Source organism: Protobothrops mucrosquamatus, unplaced genomic scaffold (genome assembly GCF_001527695.2).
Source record: "Protobothrops mucrosquamatus isolate PMUCROS unplaced genomic scaffold, P.Mucros_1.0 scaffold1634, whole genome shotgun sequence".
Lineage (NCBI taxonomy): Eukaryota > Metazoa > Chordata > Lepidosauria > Squamata > Viperidae > Protobothrops > Protobothrops mucrosquamatus.
The window spans coordinates 92194-111058 of NW_015387793.1; the positions used below are offsets into that span (position 1 = coordinate 92194).

The following is an 18865-nucleotide window of genomic DNA, read 5'->3' on the forward strand; positions in this document are numbered from 1 at the left end:
TTTGGAGCTGTTGCTGGGAGACAAACTGCAAAATTCAACCGTCTCCTCTGCAGAGGTGTGTGCAAGCAATCCAGGTTGCCCTCCCATTGCCTGGTCTAGCAGAACAGGGAGTCCCAGTCAAAGGCAACCCCAAGGTTTGTATCCTGGCTGGTCTCGGCCTTGTGAGCCCAACCAGGAGGCTTCACAACCTGTAGTGTATTGTGTTGGAAGGCAGGTCCACACCCCGACTCTTGGGAACTGTGTTTCCAAAGACAGAGCATCTGCACTGAGAAGTGAGTGGCGCGAAGAAGAGGCTGATGCTTTCAGGAAGTGCCTCACGGGAGGTGGCGGTGATGGAGAGAAGCGCCGAGGCGGAGGAGGACTTCTTCCTGTTGTCACCAAAAGGACGGGACGGAGATTTTTCTGCTGCCTCCAGGACAATCCGTGGAAAGAAGATGAGCAGCGATGGCCGAGCGGTGGGACTATGTCAGACTGCCAGAGTGCTTGTCCCGAATCAGGCCAAACTGCACGCTCACGCTGTGGTCCAGTTCCTCCAGTTCTGAAGGGAGAGGAATGCCCAGTTCTCCCAGGTACAAAGAAAGGGCTTCAAAAGAATCCTCCAGTTTGGAAAACGGGGGCCTAGGAGGGAACGCAGGAGAAGGAAAGGTAGCAATGGGGCCCTCCTGACAGCAGCAGCAGCCATTAGCAGACGACCGAGCAGCATTGCAAGCCTTTCTCCAAAACAGAGCTGGCTCTAAATCTCCATTCTATGCCGGGTTATGATCCCTTCTGCCCCAGCCTCTAGAGGATCAGGCCCCGAACCTGAGTGCTCTGCTCTGCTGGGAATGCACGAGAGAACGAGGGGCACCTAGTGGGCCAGCTACATGCAGCAATGGGGCTGCCTTGCCTCCCATTCCCTCTCCTAAATGGCTTGCTGTCATGTGTCTGATTAACGAAACACTTAAAAGGACTTTCAGGCATTTTTTTTATCCTAAAAGCATTTATTAAGGTTACAGAGATGTCAGTACGGCATGGTGGAAATGCTTAGATCTGAGATTCTTTTCCGTTGCACATACATTCCAGGCATTTTTCCCTCCCCTATTTTGGGGTCATGGTTCACATCTTCCAATTAACTTGGAAGATGTGATTCACTTCCGGTTTCTTTTTCCCAGGCTTTCCTTATTCTCCTCCCCTTTCCCTGTTGCCTGATTTAACTATAAAAATACCAGACAGTTCTGCATATTGTCAAAGCAAGAATGTACAGTATTTGCAGCGTTGACACTTGCTTTCAGCCCCCCAAAGGGAGTGGGGCAGAAAAGGACACCCCCATCCTCCCCCACCCCTGTAGACTGACCTGCTCTCTGGCTCCAGCCTGCAGCAGATGGCTGCCAGAGGGAAGAAGCCCGAAGGACAGTCCACCGGGACAAACTTCTCCCAGAACAGCTTCACGTTGAGGCCAAAATCCAGGGTGCGAGGGAGACAGTCTGGGTCAGCATACACTTGTCCTATGATCTGGAGCAGAACAATTAGCCATCATTCCCTCCAGGCACCTCAAGCAGGACGTGTGGCTCAGCTGCCTGCTGCTTCTGCTGACTCAATCATGGTTTCTTCAAGAAAGGCGCCTGAGGCCTAAGCAGGAGGCAACTGCGCGCATCCAAGTACCCCAAGGCTCCCTTCTGACACCCCCTCTTGGCAACCTTCACTGGGTGCCACAGTGTTTATTCCTGCTAGCTTGGCTTTTGTTAAGCAGATCGGTTGCCCCAAGGGTCCCTCCCGACAGGCACCGTTCAGGGCCAGGCAACTTCCCCCTACCTCGGAAGATGGATGAGAGGGACTGAACTTAGTTGGAGAAGACAACCTTGAAAGATTTGGATTTCTAGGCCTGTTATTTTCTCAGCCTTTCCCCAAAGTAAGAGAAAATTATACTGATGCTTTGCTGGAGCAACTACCAGAAAAACCAGCGTATGTTTTCACTTATGGTAGATATGCTCAAGCCTTAGAAACTACACGGAAGGAGTGGTTAGTATTTACAAAAATTGTTAAAGAATCCAGAATTCAGAATGGACCCACTGCTAGCTTTGTTCGAAATAAGTCACTGTAGAAAAATTGGAAGTCAGCCATGAGTCCTGTAATATATGGTATGCTGCCCACAGTTTTCTCTGAGAGAGAAGGGTGGTTAAGAAATACAAAATATAAACAAATAATAATCTTTGATTTATCATACACAAGCTTTTAGCGATGAAAAATAAATTGCAGTCAAAAGCTGTCCGTTTGTTATCCCTGGGTTCGTTATCTCTGATACGGGAAGATATGTGCTAAAAACTGCAGTTGCTATGCAGTGGGTTAGATTATAAAAATTATAATTTCTTATAATCTCTTTCTAAGAAAAATATTGAAATGGAAGAACTATTTGTACGCTTCTGAGAGCTCCACATTATCTTTCAGAGAATTCTCAACCAATCTGCCAGAGCTGCCCTAAACTCCCAGAGGGGTTTCGGCTTCCCCTCCTGCAGTCTTCACCCCCTTAAGTCCAAAGACCGAGTCCATCGACCAAGAGGGTCTGACTGCCAGCCCATTTGGGAAATCCTGATGGTCAACCGGTGTGCCAAAAGACCCCAAGCAATTGCGCAAGCGTTAGCCAACTGGGGTGACTGCAGTCCTTGGCCGGGAAAGGCGAGCCGGCAACTCCGTTCTTAGATGAACAGCCCAAACCAGAGACAAACAGACAAGCCCACTTTTGTGGTTGACCCCTGAATCTTCCTTTAAACAATCCAAAAGGCAGTCCACGCCCACCCTCACTTTTTTCTCTCTAGCCCTGGCAGCACAGCCTTTACAGGAGGCTGGCTGGTGAAATGCTAAGGGACACAAAGCCGGAGGTTCCCAGGTGTGGTCCCTGGCATTTGCCAGAACAGGACTGATCCTCAAGCCCCCCCCACCAATCCCCTCAAGGGGCCAAGCTTACCTCGCAGAGCATTATTCCAAAGGAGAAGATATCGACCTTCTCGTCGTAACTCTGTCCTGCAAGAATCGAAAACAGCCAGGAGGGGAGGGCGCGTCAGTAAAATAGAGAAAATATGGATGGAAACCAACGCAGGGCTGGGGGAGAAGGGAGCATGGAAGAACAGGGGTGTCCTCCTGCCCTGCAGGGCGGGGGCAAGTATCCTGCTTGGGTCCAGCTGCTGAGGAGCCCTGGGAGCCTCCGCAGGACACCCCCACTCAGCCTGGGAGGGGAGGAAGAGGAGAGAAAGAGCTTCCCTGTCAGTACCAGGGCACCCCTTCCAGAAGTCGCACTCCCCAAAAGAACATCAGGCCCAGATGTGCTTCCCCCACCAAACGGGGAGGGGTGGGAAATGAGGAGAAGGGAGGCAAGGCCTGTCAGCCTTTGAGGTAGTCCAGAGAAGAAGGACCCATATATGAGCGCTAACATGACTTCCACTGTAAGGCGACAGTAACACAATCTTGCAAGTATGACAGCCTGTCCCCCCCTCCCTTACTCTTCCCTTCCAAAGAACGAGGGAGGGCCCCTTCCAAGAAGCTTGCTTCCCCCCCCCCCCAAGGCTTGTCAGACGCTATCCTGACTGTGGCTCTACCTCCTGTCTGGTATGCAGATCATTGCTGCATACCACTAGGCAGTCCTCGACTTACGACCGATTCCTTAGCAACTGTTTCATGTTAGGACGGACCCACCTTGGGGCTACTTATGACCTGGATTTGAAGTTCCAACAGTCCCCCCCCCCCAAGACATGTGAGTGAACTTTGGGCACTCGGCAACCAGGTTACATTATAGTTGTTTGCAGCATCCCACATTTACGCGACTGTGTTTTACAACAGTTTTGTCAAACACCAGTTTTTCAGCAAAACTGCACCCACAGCGAACCACGGGTTCACTTAAGGACCACCACAAAAAAGGTCACGCAATCTCAGGCTCCATTCCGGTCTTAGGGCAAGGACCACCTGCGCAGAGCCCACGAGAGGACAGACCAACCACTGCCAAAGGCACACAACCAAGAGGTGAGTTCTGCAGGCTCCTCCGTGGCCCCAGGAGGAGGGGGGGGCTCCTACCATTCAGCATCTCGGGGGCCATCCAGTACGGGTTCCCGACCACAGTGTAGCGCTTCCTCCGGTCGCTCTTGCGCAGCGTCCGCTTCTTGGCCAGGGGCTTCTCCAGGGAGGGCTTCTTCCTCTCCTCCACAATCAGCCGAGAGAGGCCGAAGTCAGCAACCACCACCGTGCTGTCCTGGGCCAAAGGAAGGCGAAGCAAAATCCACAAGAATTAGGAAGCCCTGCGGGGAAGGCCTGCACCATTCGGGATGGAGGAAACCTGATGCTGAGAGCAGACACCGCTGTGCCACGCTCTGGGGACCCATTTCGTGCACCGCCCAGGGGCACAAGAGCTCCCCCCCCCGTCCCTTCTCCAGGCAGCTCCCCTGGGCCCTTCCGGCCTTCACCCACGGCCAGCGGTTCTTGGGTTCTCAGGCCTGATGGCTTTTCAGCTGTACTGACATTAGATTTGTTTTATCCAAGTGCACGTAAAACAATGAAAAATCTCCAGTTTAGGCCTTCTCCATTCATTGGTCCTCAAAGAATTTTACAAGTTTTGTTTGCCTTAAAAAAGCAAAACAAAACGGGGGGGGGGGGGGTATCAATCTGGGACCCTGAAATAGCAAAGGATGACCTCTGATATTCATCATTTTTCAGGGGTCTCCAAACTTGGCAGCTTTAAGACTTGTAGACTTCAACTCCCAGAATTCCTCAGTCAGCTATACTGAGCTATGTCGACTGAGGAATTCTGGGAGTTGAAGTCCACAAGTCTTAAAAGTTGCCAAGGTTGGAGACCCCTGATTGATATCTTCCTTGAGTTGTTAAATTAATGAACGGGCTTTGATTCATATTCAATATTCTCAAGGAACGTGATTGTGGATGAGTTTGCCATTCTCCCACTCAAAGTGGGATCCACGATCAAACTAGTTATAGTAACGATCAGATTGATTGGCACTCATGCTTCTCAAAGACTAAAGCACCCTATTAAAGGGTTTCTTCTTTTCTGGGGACAGGGATCCCCAAATTCATTATCAGTTGTAAAACAATTCCTCAATGGTCAAATGCTTATGTTGGGCTCAGCCCCAATCAAGAAGTGGGTTCTGGCCATTCTTGGGTACTCTTGGGTACTCAAGACAGGAGTTGAGTTGCTGCAACCTGCTGACACATTAATAACACTGTCCTGGGCGCCACTCTAATGGTTGGTGCATTGTTAGGTGCGTTTTCCAATTGTGAGACCTTTGTGCAAATCCAACCTGAGGCAGGTGCCTCCCAGGGAAAGAGGCGGGACACCCAAAGAGCCCCCAGTCTCCTAGGACTTTGGCAGCTGAGCAGGAAGCAGACCTGGCCATGCAAGCACTTACCAGTTTGATCAGGCAGTTGTGGGAGTTCAGATCTCGGTGAATGATGCGCATGGAGTGCAGGTAAGCCTGCAAGTGGGAGAAGCCAGAGGTGAAGACAAGGCGCCATTAGTCTCAGCTGCTGCCCCAGGAGCCTTTGGTGCTGGCCTCTGAGCAGCCCAAGGGATGGGGGGGGGGACAGCACAGCCCAAGGGCTACCTTGGCCCCTGGAGGCCTTCCCTGGGAGGGGCTGATGCCTTGAGGCAAGGCTGCTGGAGAGTCAGAGGAGGGAGCAACCCTGCACCAAGAAGAGCCCCAAGGGCTGGGGGGGAGAAGCTGTGGGGCTGGGTGATGGACTGAGACTGAGGACTCGGATTCTAGTCCTCCTTGGACCTAGCCTTCCTCATCAGATTACAGCAGGGCTAAAATGCAGGCAGATCTCATTCTTTGTGCTTTGAACGTCCAAGAAAGGTACCATAAAGGCAACCAACTCTTGCGTCATCCTCGCTTTGGAAAACACACGACTCACTAAACCTCAAATGCTCCCCCAGGACATTCTGTGAGTCCAGACCGGTTTCAGCAAACCTTCCAACCGCAGCCGAATGGGCTGGCCATCCACACTCTCCCCTCTGGGCAATTCAGCCCCTGCCCCTCAGACACGCCCTTCGCAAGGCCAGGAGGGGGTCTGGAACGAAGGCTCACCATTCCAGAGGCAATTCCTTTGGCAAAGCTGACCTTCTGCTCCCAAGGAAATGGATCCTGCAAGGAAAAAAGGCTCCCTTCGTTACCTTGTCTTCAAGACAGGGAGGGATGCCAAAGCTTTGGCCATCACAGCAGTGGTGGGCATGTCAAAACTGACAAACTTTTACTAATGCGTAGAGCAGAATGCAGGCAGGACATGAAACAGGATTTTCTGCAGGTGATTGATGCAGAACTGTCCTTCCCAACCTGCCTGCAGAAAGTTCCTTCAGTGCACGCCAGGAATTTCCTCCTCTTAAAATATCTTTTAAGGAAGAGGATGAAATTCCTGCTGTGTACTGAAGGAATTTCATAATGATAACCTGGCAAAGGTTGCAAAGCAAAACTGTATGTCCGGAATCATTTCCCCCCCCCCCCAGGAATGTTTCCCCAAATGAACCCTCAGATGAGTGTTTTAGAAAAACAAGATTATCTTGATGAAAAAACCCAGGAACCATTATGTAGGTAAAAGGAGCTGGAAGATTGTTTAAAGTTGAAAAGAGCAAAACAACATTTGAAAGCAGTTCAGGCAGGTGTCTCCTCAATTCACCGGATTTTAAGGAGGTGGTGAAAGTTCAATCAGATTTGCAAGACTGGTGGCAATCCCACTAGGCCAGGGGTAGGCCACCTTGGCTCCTTTATGACTCGTGGACTTCAACTCCCAGAATTCCTGAGCCGGCATGGCTCAGCATGGAAACCTCTCCCTTTCCCCTCAGCATGGCTGGCTCAGGAATTCTGGGAGTTGAAGTCCACGAGTCATAAAAGGGCCAAGGTTGCCTACCCCTGCACTAGGTAGACCAGCCAGGAAACCAACTCCTTGGAAATGGGTTTTTTTTTTTTATCAAAATGGGTTACCATAACAGAACCTTGCCAGTGAATTAGAAAGGGGTCCACCTGAGCCACCTCTGGATGTTATGTTGTTGTTCTGGACTTCCAACGGGCTCCAGCCCCTTTTGCCCAGGCAGCAGGTCCTGCCTAGCCCCACCAAGGCCGCCTTCCCTGGTCTCCATAAGGGCACACAGGAGGCCCAGAGCAAATGGGCCGGATCCAGGATTCTTGCGGTGAAGGGGGCAAGTGACTCAGTTTTCCTTTAGTAAGTGGGGCATTTTGTGATTGTCAATGCTGACTACGTCATCCATCTTGTAAAAGGTCCAGGATTTGCCATCAAATTTCACACAGCCCAGAAGGGCTACTACCCTTGTTCTAAAAGGAATAATTTGAAAGGGAGAAAAGCCATAGCAGGTGTTGGTGGGCTTCACACCCCATGCTAGGCCAAGGTTTGTTGAAAAAGCCACGACTGCCCTGCTTAAGCCAGAAACGAAACCCTTTTTTTCATGATTCCACGAGCCAGCCATGGGGTGGGATTGCATTTCGTGATGTTTTGGCCGTGTCTTTCCCAAGGACCTTCTTTCCCCTGGCCCGGCCTACCGAGGCTGCAAGAGACGGCACCCACCGCATTCCGGAGGAAGTCCTTCAGAGTCCCCCCTTCGATGTACTCGGTGAGAAGATTCAGCTTCTTGTCCTTGTACAAGACCCCGATGAACTTCAGGACGTTGGGATGCTCCAGGCTGCGCATCACTTTCACCTGCAAGAGAGAGAACCTCCCAAGCTTGGAACAAAGTGAAGCCGTTGCCTCTCCCCCAGGGACCCTGCTTTTGCAACCAAAATAACACCAAAATAACTGGGGTACCAAAAAGAAAATCAGCCAATGTCCAAGATCTAAGTCACTTTCCTCTGGTGGGGCCTTAAGCGACAAGGCTGCTGAAAGGAAGTGCTGTCCAGTGCCTGGACATCTTCAAGACAGCCCTTTCCAGAAACGGTACTCACCTCGGTTAGGAAGGTCTTCTGTGTTTCTTCATCACAACGAATCAGTTCTTTCATCACCATCACCTTTCCTGTGGCTTTGTGAGTCACCTGATGAATAGAAGAGCATTGCATCCATTTAAGAAGCCCAACTGGAGGAGAACAGTTGGGGTTCTTCTAACTTTGCCCAGTTAAATCACTTTTAATTCCCTGTAATTCTGTCTGGAGCCCTGGAAAAAAAGCCCCTCCGCAGGTTGATGAGGGATAGGAAGGAAGCCATGCTTGGAAGCCGAGGCAGTTTTTCCCTCCCATCAACGGCTTAGCACATCATTTCCTGCTGTGACCAGGGTTTCCTTCTGCTCCTCCAAGATTTGAAAGTGTTGCTCCATGGTGGAGTCAAGATCTCCAGCAAGTGACCTGCTGCTAGGGCTGCAGACAACACAACAAGCAAGGGAGAGATTCAACATGAACGTGGTCAAGAAAATCCGGTGTGGGCTGGCACTGGGGAGAGCTTCTTCCTTTCTGCTCTTCAACTACAGGTTGCCCCGAGGGAGCAAAGATGACTTTACACTTTTCAAGCTGAAAATAAAACAGGTTCTATGCCTCTTCCAGCAGCAAGCACTGGTGTCTCTGTGTTGCACTGACACTCCTCACGGCTCTGGGCACAGGGAGGCCTATGCTGCTCCTTGGCTCGTGTGGTGCACTGGAAGACCTTTAAATGCCTTCATGGCCACAAAAAAGGAAACAATTTGCTTTCTGCTTAAAAATTCCCCTTTCTACCATCCACACATGGGGGTACTTTTCACACTAGGACTGGTGGCACTCATAACAGGAGCATGGAAAAAGAATGCATAGCTCGAGCGTTATTATTTTGCCTAAGAGCTGCTCTTTTTCTGTTGGGTTGGCTGGTTCGGCTCAGCTAGGAGGCTCCAGCTAGTTCTGGATCTGGAGCTGCAGAGTCAGCATTTGCCTTGTGAAAGCAGCCTTTGTAAAATGCCCTGACAATCTATGGAAGGAAAGCCTGGCTACTTGAGCTCTCCCCACTCGATTCCCTCCCTCTTTCCGGCACCCAGGCAAGCCTAACGAGCCTGAGCATCGTGCAGAAATAATTATGTTAAAAGAAGCCTTTGATTCAAGGACCTTCATGCACCAAGACACACCACATGTTTCATTAGCCAGAAGAATTTTCCTAGAACTTAGTCTGTAACCTTTCATCCAGTAGCTTTTGGCCAATGTTATTTGTATTCACAGGGCCTATTTGGCTATGCGCTTATTTTTTTTTTATTTTTTTTAAAATAGCTGTAACACAAGCTGGGAAAGTTTGTAGGAGAGTCTTTCCAAGGAACTCGAGCTACAGCAGTGGTTCTCAACCATTTTAATGCCGCGACCCCAACCGGTCGTAAGTCGAGGACTAAACCGGTCGTAAGTCGAGGACTTTCCCTGCCCGGGAGCGCCGCGCATGCGTGGTTCCGCCCCCTGCGCCGGCCGAGGCGTAGCTGGCAAGCGGCAGAGACGGAGCAGGCCGACCACCAGCTGGCCCAGCCCAAGGGAGGTAAGGCACCCGCCGGAAAAGGGGGGAAAAAATGGCGGACAAAAAAATGGCGGACAGCCTTGCTTGGCGACCCCCGTGAAATGGTCGATCGACCCCAAATGGGGTCCCGACCCACAGGTTGAGAACCACTGAGCTACAGCAACAGTGACATTTTTGGCCTAGGACAGTGATGGCGAACCTATGGCACGGGTGCCAGAGGCGGCACTCGGAGCCCTCTCTGTGGGCACACGTGCTGTTGTCCCAGCCTTGCTTCCCCATGCGACCCCCTCCTCACCAGCAGCCCCCCTGGAGGAGAGTCGCCCCCGAGCGTGGCCCACATGGAGCAGCGCAGCCAAGGACATGGCAGCCAGGCAGCGTAGACAAGACTCTGCCCTCACGCCCCATCACACACAGTTGATGCTGTGGGGTGCGGGCAGAGGACATGGCCACCATGGCGCTGCTGGGCTGCCTGGGCGACCTGCAGCGGGCCCCGGAGGCGGTGAGTGGCCCTGCGGGCAGGCGGTGTGGGAGCGGGGGCAGGGCAGGGGATGGAGCGGAGGGGGGGCCAGTTTTGGGGCACTCGGTCTCTAAAAGGTTCGCCATCACTGGCTTAGGATGTGTGAAGCTGGTGGAGACCAAAAGCTTCTGCACTGCTTCAGAGACTGTCACAAGTTACGACAAGGTAGAAGACTGCTGAAGCCACAAACACGTTTAGCAAACAGCAGAGCCTGGTGCAGTTCGGTTGTGCTTTCATAGGCGAAATCAAGCCTGACAACTTGCAAGCCAGGCCCTTCCAGCACATCCCAGCAGCCTCGGAGTCAACAAGGCAGACAAGCGCCGGGGACCTCGGAGCAGGCTGCACCTTGTTGGGCTTTGTTTTCACCCTGCAGCCCTACACAAACAAGACGTGGGTTGCCTGAAGGCGTTTCAAATCAGGATATGAACACCTAATGTGAGGACTTCAACTCCCAGAATTCCTGAGCCAGCAGGGCTCTTTTATGGCTGGCTCAGGAATTCTGGGAGGTGAAGTCCACACGTCATAAAAGGGCCATGGTTCCCCACCCCTGCTGTAAGAGGACTAGTCTTAAAACAACTTATTCACTTCAGCACGAATTTCTTAAACTACATATCACCAAATACAGAAGAAGGTTCAGGAGAAAGTCCTCTGAGATGATACAACTAGTGGTAAGCCATCTGTTTATATTAAATACATAAATTTCTCAGACTGTTGTAATTTGCAATCCCTTTTGTCTTTCTCACTGACAATTGTAAGTCTGGCATGTTTCGTGGCAGGTGACCCATCTGTCTGAATCCTGGAGAGTGGACTCAGTACTCTGAAGGCAGCAGAATAAAAGAGAAGGAATTGGAGAAGATAACAAAATACAAAGACCTGCAAACAGAAATAGAGCGACTGTAGCAAGAGGAAACAAAGGAGGTACCAATAGTAATAGGCACTTTGGGTCCAATCTTAAAATAACTGGAACACCATTTGAACACTATCAGCATTAACAAACAATTACAAAAGGCAGCTTAATGTGGAACAGCTTCGATCCTTCAACAACACTTTTAAACCATCAAACTTCAACATCTGCCTCTCCCAGGTCCTTAGGAAGGACTTGATATTGATAGGCAGACAAAAATGCCAAATCCAATCTGAACCTGGGAGAGGGATCTTGGAGTCCTAGTGGACAATCACTTAAATATGAGCCAGCCGTGTGCTCCAGCTGCCAAAAAAGCCAACTCAGTGCTAGACTGCATTAACAGAGGGATAGAATCAAGATCACGTGAAGTATTAATACCACTTTACAAGGCCTTGGTAAGGCCACACTTGGAATACTGCATCCAGTTTTGGTCACCACGATGTAAAAAAGATATTGAGACTCTAGAAAGAGTACAGAGAAGAGCAACAAAGATGATTAGGGGACTGGAGGCTAAAATATATAAGGAATGGCTGCTGGAATTGGGTATGTCTAGTTTAACGAAGAGAAGGACGAGGGGAGACATGATAGCAGTGTTCCAATATCTCAGGGGCTGCCCCAAAGAAGAGGGAGTCAAGCTATTTTCCAAAGCCCCTGAAGGCAGGACAAGAAGCAACGGGTGGAAACTAATCAAGGAGAGAAGCAACCTAGAACTAAGGAGAAATTTCCTGACAGTTAGAACAATTAACCAGTGGAACAACATGCCTCCAGAAGCGGTGAATGCTCCAACACTGGAAGTTTTTAAGGAGAGACTGGACAGCCATTTGTCCAAAATGGTATAGGGTTACCTGCCTGAGCAGGGGGTTGGACTTGATGACCTCCAAGGTCCCTTCTAACTTTATTATTATTATTATTATTATTATTATTATTATTATTATTATTATTATTATTATTATTATTATTATTATTATTACTACTACTACTACTACTACTACTACTACTACTACTATTATTATTATTATTATGAATTATTATTATTATCTCCTAATATTACAACTCCTAACACAGTGCCTAAAAACTATTTCCAACAGCCCAGATGGTAAAATCCAAATGTAATTTCAAGAAAAATAGAAGAGTTAAAGAGTTTGTTTGATGGGCTTATAAAAAACATTGCTAAGAATGTATCATTTGACTTTAACCCAAATTGCTTAATGGCAAAAATAGAGATGGTGCTCTTTACCTATCAACACAGGTAAACTGTTCTATGCACAGCAAGTAACAGAATAAATGCTAGTATCTGCTAAACTTAATTTAAGCCAACTTCATTGCCAACTGCAAAGGGATTGGTGGTAAGAGAATCATCTGGCTTCCCAGCTATAAAGGCAGAAAGAGGATTAACCATCTGGGTCTTCCAACAACCTTACTAAGGATGAGAATCTGTCTGGGGTTCTTTGGAATTACCCCTATGTGAGTCTATGCAATGTGAGAATTCTCTCAAACAGAAATTGGGGTTTTCGCCTGGATTTACACAAAACCTCTAATAATAGATAGCAAATGCCAATCAGCCCCCCCCCCACTTTTGCTGCAGACTGAAGAATCTGTGCTTGGTCCATTTCAGCCAGGATCGATACCCTCCTACAGCCAGATGTCAAAAGGCAAACAGAAGATGTATTATCCAGGAGAGAAAATCTCAAACATGCAACGTTGCAGATTTGGGAGTCAGCAAAACCTCTGGCAACTCTAACAGGATCACAAAATAACTCTTGAGTCAATCCAGAATGGACTTTTAAAAGTCAAAGGAAAGACAATTGCTGACTTGACTCACTCCCTGTTAATGAAAGAAAATCCAAGATCTCAAAGAAAAAAAATGCTGACACGCACTGCCCCAGTTAACCTTTCTGTTTCTGAGCAGTCGCTACAGGACTCTTTCCCCCTAATAAACTTTGCAGAAAGTTAATGATCAGGAGAGGGCTCCTTTCATTCCCTCCATCTCAACAAAGCCAGCCAGTGGTGTGAGAAGAGCCTTTGAAAGCCGAACCTCTCATGTGAACATTGGTCTACAGAAGGAGAAGGCCCTTGGGGAAATTGGGACCCAGGTCATGGTACCCCAAATAACTCCTCCTAACGCCAACAAGTGGATGTTCTTGTTACACCCCGTGTTTAGGACCCACTCCAGACAATGAAGACAAGTTTAAAATCATCTCAAAATTCCTTACAAAGGACTGAGGACTCAACCTGCATGAAAATTCACCATGAAAGCCTGTTCTCCAGCTTGAACAAAGTATTCGTGATGAGACGATTAGGTGCGACCTCTTTATTAAATCACCCTCAGATTGTAGGTTTACTTCTGGTTTTATTGAAGACCCTCTGGGGAAATTAACCAATTATATCAGTTGGAACCTTCTTATCTAAGAGTTTATTTTAAAGACTCTGATTTACAGGCACTGGTAAATAAGCCACCATGCTTTGACACAGCTTCTCTAGAACTAGGGGCTGCTATATTTGGATTACAAGCTGTACAAGTGATAACATCTGTTTGCCTCAGGTTGACAACATAATTTCACTTGTCATAGACTTCAGGGTGGAATGTTCTACAGCAGACCAATTAGCTGGGTGCAATTCATGTGAAGGAACACAATCAAAGAAATGACTGCAAATGCAAAGTGAGGCAAAGTTTAAGCTTTTCAAAGGGCTTCACTGCTCTTCCAATTCTTCATGATGAGGAAGCTGCTCATCAAATTGGCGGATGTGTGGTGGGATGTAGTAAGGAGGTGGATTCCTAAGAGAGAGAAGGTGGCTTTCCAGAGAAACAAGAGGCCACTCAGCCCACATATCATGTGTGAGAGAAAGAGGATGAAGATGCCCCCTCCCTAATAGTTCCCAGAGTGTTTGGTCGATGCAGATAGTAGAGTCCTTGGTCTGGTGAGATTTTGTCTATAGGTGTGAAACAATAAAGAACTCAGCTTGGAAGAATCACCATGTGTTATTCTTGGTTTTGGGCCTGATAGGATAACACAAGGCCTGGGGGAATTGCTAACATTTTGGAAGGTAGACTCAAGATTCTTAAGGATCTTGTCAGACTTGAGCATTGGGCCCCATCCGACAAGAAAAGTTTAAGTCCTCACTTAGGCAAGGAAAAACCAAATGCACAGGTATAGAATAAGCAGTCCCTTGCTCAACAAGTACGTAACTGTGAGAGAGATCTGGGTGTCCTAGTGAATCACCACTTAAGTATGAGTCAGCAAAGTGCTGCAGCTGCCAAAAAAACAATGCAGTCCTAGACCACATCAACAGTGGGATAGCGTCAAGCTCACGGGAAATGATAGTACTACTCTATACTGCATTTGGTTACACTTGGAATTCTGCATCCAATTCTGATCGTCATAATAGAAAAAAGATAAAGAGGCTCTAGAAAGAGTGCAAAGAAGAACAACAAAGGTAATAAGCGGTCTAAAGACTATGAAGAATGGCTAAAAGAAGACCGAGGGGAGATCTGATAACCCTCATCCAGGCCTTGAAGGGTTTTCACAGAGAACAAGAGGTCAATTTATTCTCCACAGCACGTGTGGGCAGAACGAAAAGCAAAGGATGGAAGCCAATTCGAGAGATCTAATCTGGAAACAAGAAGGGGTTTTCTGACAGTGAGACCAGCTGACTCCCTGAGTTGTGGGTGTTCCATCCCTGGAAGTCTTCCAGAAAAGATTGGAAGACCATTTGTCTGGAATGATAAGGCTCCTGCCTTAGGCAGAGGGTTGGACTAGAGGACCTCCATAGTCCCTTCCAAGGCCTACTCGTCTAGGATAAGGGGTTTGAGGGATCCAACAAAAGGCTCAAAAGTTATATTAAAAACCTATTCAAAAAAGGAAGTAACTTACAGCGCTGGATTGTCAGAAGAGTGCCCAGTTTAGTTTTTCTAAACAGAATGTTTATGAACAGAGGAACAAAACCTCAAAATTAATGGCAAATAAAGCAAAAGAAAATTTTTAATGTTGAGAGATGCTAGCAGTAGTAGGCAACAAATCTTTTAATTCTTTTGTTAATTTTAATTCAACTGTCTATATCACAGACCACATGAATAAGGAAATCCCAGTTACAAAGGAGAGATATAAGAAACATACCCAAGATCCATAAAGGACTCAAATGCCTATACACAAATGCTCAAAGTTTAGAGAAAGAAACAGGGTGAACTTGAAGTATTAGTACCTGAAGGCAGATATGATATAGTTGCCATTACTGAAACATGTTGGGATGAAAGTCGTGACTGGAATGTACTGATGGAAGGATACAAACTATTCAAAAGAAACAGACCTAACAAAAGAGGAGGTGGAGTTGCATTATATATAAAAGATCACTACATCTCTACAGAAATCCACAAAACCAAGGATGAAAATCTCCTAGAATCCATATGGGTCAATATAAAAGGGGGGAAAATGACATTACTATAGGTGTATACTACAGGCCACCCAACCAAGCAGAAGAAATAGATAAACTTTTTGCTAACCAACTAATAAATGTATGTAGGAAATACACCACAGTAGTAAAGGAAGACTAACTAGCCTGATATCAACTGGGAGACAAACTCTGCAGCAAGTGGGAGATCGAACAGATTCCTAACCAACTTAGTGACAACTTTGTCATCCAAAAGGTGGAGGAGGGAACTAGAGGAAAAGCTATACTGGACCTAATTCTTACTAATAGAGAAATGATAGAGGGAGCTGAAGTTGCCAGAACTTTGGGCCATAGTGACCACGTCATATAGGAATTCAATATAATGCAAACACTAGCAACAGTGTCTTAACCTTTAAAAGAGCTGATTCTAACAAACTCAGAGAGAGCCTAAGAAAAATTCCATGGATGAAAATCATAAAGGGGAAAACAACTCAAGAAGCGTGGGAAAGTCTGAAAAATATGATCATAAAAGCCCAGTCTAGCACAATACCACTGAAAAAGAAAAACAAGAAATCCAAGAAGAAACTAGCATAGTTGCACAAAGATCTCTCTGATAAACTGAAAGACAAAAAGGACAAGTATAAAAAATAGAAAGAGGGACACATAACTAAGGCAGAATATCAGTGGATAGCAAACATGAAATCAGGAAAGCAAAGGCTCAAAATGAACAAAGTCTTCCAACAGAAGTCGAAGATAATAAAAAAAAAGTTTCAGTAACAGGCAGTAGAGAGAAAGCAGAGCTGCTTAACTCATTCTTTGCAGCAGTCTTCACACAAAAAGAAACCATAGCCCAACCTACCGAAAACATAACTGTAAAAGACAGAGTAGAAATATCCAACAACATGAAATTTAATGTGGAGAAAAGCAAGGTTTTACACCTGGGCAGGAAAACCAAAGGTACAAGTACAGATTGGGTGAAACCTGGCTCAAAAACAGTAACTGTGAGAGTCCTAGTGGAGAATCACTTAAACATGAGCCAGCAGTGTGTGGCAGCAGCCAAAAAAGCTAATACAGTCCTTGGTTGTATAAATAGAGGCATAGAATCAAAACCACATGAAGTAGTAGTACTGCTTTATAAATCCTTAGTAAGGCCACACCTGGAATACTGCATCCAGTGTTGCTCACCACATTACAAAAAAGCTGTTGAGACTTTGGAAAAAGTACAAAGAAGAGCAACTAAGATGATTAAAGGCCTGGAGACTAAAACAGTTGTAGGATTTGGGTTTGGCCAGTCTAGAGAAAAGAACAACTAGCGGGACATGATAGCAGTATTCCAGTATTTGAGAGGCTGCCACAAACAGGAGGGGGTCAACGTGTTTTCCAAAGCACCAGAAGACAAGACAAGAAACAACAGTTGGAAACTGATCAAAGAGAGAAGCAACCTGGAATTAAGGAGAAACTTCCTAACAGTGAGGACAATTAACCAGTGGAACAGCTTCTCTCCAGAAGTTGTAGGTGCTTCAACACTGGAGGCTTTTAAGAAGAGACTGGACAGTCACTTGTCTGAAATGGTATAGGGTTTCCTGCTTGAGCAGGGGGCTGGACTAGAAGACCTCAAAGGTCCCTTCCAGCTCTATTCTGATTGATTGAATGAAATTAGTAATTATTTGAGTAGGTGTAATATTGTACCATTTGAAGACAATCATAGGGAAAAGTTAAATTCCCCCTTCGTAAAAGAAGAGACAAACCTTTTCAGTCAAATAATCCCAAATCTGAAGAGTCATAAATTCCATAGACCAGATTGTTTTATAGACTGGCTTTATAGGAAACTTGGAGACATCCTAATTCCAAAATTAGTTACTTTTAAAACTTAAGTGAGAGTTTAATTCTAGAATCATGGAAACATTCTAGAGCACTATTTCTCAGTCTCAGCGATTTTAATGTACAGACCTCAGCTTTCAGAATGGGAGGCTGGCTGGGGAATTCTGGGAGTTGAAGTCTATGCATCTTAAAGTTGCCAAGTTTCAAAAAGTGTTTTTGGAGATTGGTAAAGTTATGAGTCAAAAAATTAATGCGTGTTCACAACTTGCTTTGCTGAATATATTTTTAGGTTCTAATGCAAATATTTACTTTAAAGAAATAAGGGCATTTTTCTTGATAGCTGCTCAAATGTCCCTAGATAAACACTGGAAAAATAAATCTATGACGGAATCCTGATACCAAAGCGTATCACACATTCTTCATCTACCTTCTGGCCAAATTAAAATTAAAGGCTTCTCAAATACAGTGACTGATTTTTATATCTTAACTCTACCCAGAGGAACCTAATCATTTTATGTGAGATGTGTGGGAGGAATATTATTAATATAGTTTCATAAATTGTTTCCTTTTTAACTCTTATATCAGTGGTGGCGAACCTATGGCACAGGTGCCAGAGGCGGCACTCGGAGCCCTCTCTGTGGGCACACGCACCGTCTCCCCAGCCCTGCCTCCTCCCACCACCCCCTCCTCACCAGCAGCCCCCCGGAGGAGAGTCGCCCCTGGGCGTGGCCCACATGAAGCAGTGCAGCCAAGGACATGGTAGCTGGGCAGCGGGGACAAGACTCTGCCCTTGCACCCCGTCGTGCGCAGTTGATGCTGCGGTGCATGGGCAGAGGGCGTGGCCACCATGGCGCTGCTGGGCTGCCTGGGTGATCTGTGGCGGGCCATGGAGGTGATGGGTGGCCCAGTGGGCAGGGCGGAGCAGGGACGGGGGTGGGGGGCGATTTTTGGGCACTCGGTCTCTAAAAGGTTCGCCATCACTGTCTTATATGTATTTGTTGAATTTTATAGAAATAGGTTTTTTAACAGTCTATTTGATTCCTTCCCCAATCAATAGCGGTCATTCCTGGTCCATGTCCTCCACCCATCCAGAGTTACCTTGAGGGTATAAATTTTAAAAATAAATAAAAGATATATCCACCAAGCCCAGGAACTCTTCCAGGTTTTCTCTGCAGCACGTCAGGCTGGGCATACTCCCTCCTTTGTGAAGCTCAGCCAAGGAAGGCAGGGGGGTGCCAGCAATGGGGGGAGAGCCTGCCTGCCTGGGCCTGACAGGCCCAATTCTGAGTGTGGGACGGGAAGCAAGCCGTGGATGCCAAGCCCCCTCCTCAAGCCAAGCAGTCAAGACTAACATTGTATCTGGAGAGGTGGGAAGCTGTCAATAGCAGGAATGGGCCCCAAACCATGGCCAGCAAGATGGTGCAAAGCGTGTGGGGCAGGGAGGCCCTTTTGAGCAACTCCTCCTTCTTCTCCTTCCTCCAAGCATACGGAATCGGGAGTGGGGCGCACACAAACCTGAGGCAGCCAAGCTGGAACCCCCAGGAGGAGCTGGCAAGAGGCCTCCTTGTAGGCTTCCCGCCACATACTGAAAAGGTCCTGCCTCAACCACCATACAAGCCGCCCAACCTACAGGAAGTCCTTGACTTATGACAAGTGGAACTGCAATTTTGGTTGCTAAGCAATGCAGCCATTCAGCGAGTCATCAAGTGACCAGACCCAATTTTGCAGGTATTTTTTTTTTATCATGGTCATTAAGCAAATCACTGGGATGTTAAGTGAATTGCATGGTTGTTAAAGAAATCTGACTA

At 47.3% G+C, this 18865-nt stretch overlaps 1 protein-coding gene across 1 annotated transcript in view; it reads right to left on the reverse strand.

Moving 5' to 3' along the window:
* Positions 1-403: 403 nt before the first annotated feature.
* Positions 404-18865, reverse strand: part of LIMK2 (LIM domain kinase 2) — a 33933-nt gene continuing 15471 nt past the window's right edge. Inside the window, exons 7-14 of the mRNA XM_015822655.1 lie at positions 7923-8009; positions 7549-7680; positions 6060-6116; positions 5382-5447; positions 4042-4216; positions 2942-2997; positions 1334-1491; positions 404-618 (exon numbers count right to left, since the gene is read on the reverse strand). Of these exons, the coding sequence (XP_015678141.1) occupies positions 462-618; positions 1334-1491; positions 2942-2997; positions 4042-4216; positions 5382-5447; positions 6060-6116; positions 7549-7680; positions 7923-8009 (888 nt within the window). The 3' untranslated portion in view covers positions 404-461. The remainder of the gene's footprint in view (positions 619-1333; positions 1492-2941; positions 2998-4041; positions 4217-5381; positions 5448-6059; positions 6117-7548; positions 7681-7922; positions 8010-18865) is intronic.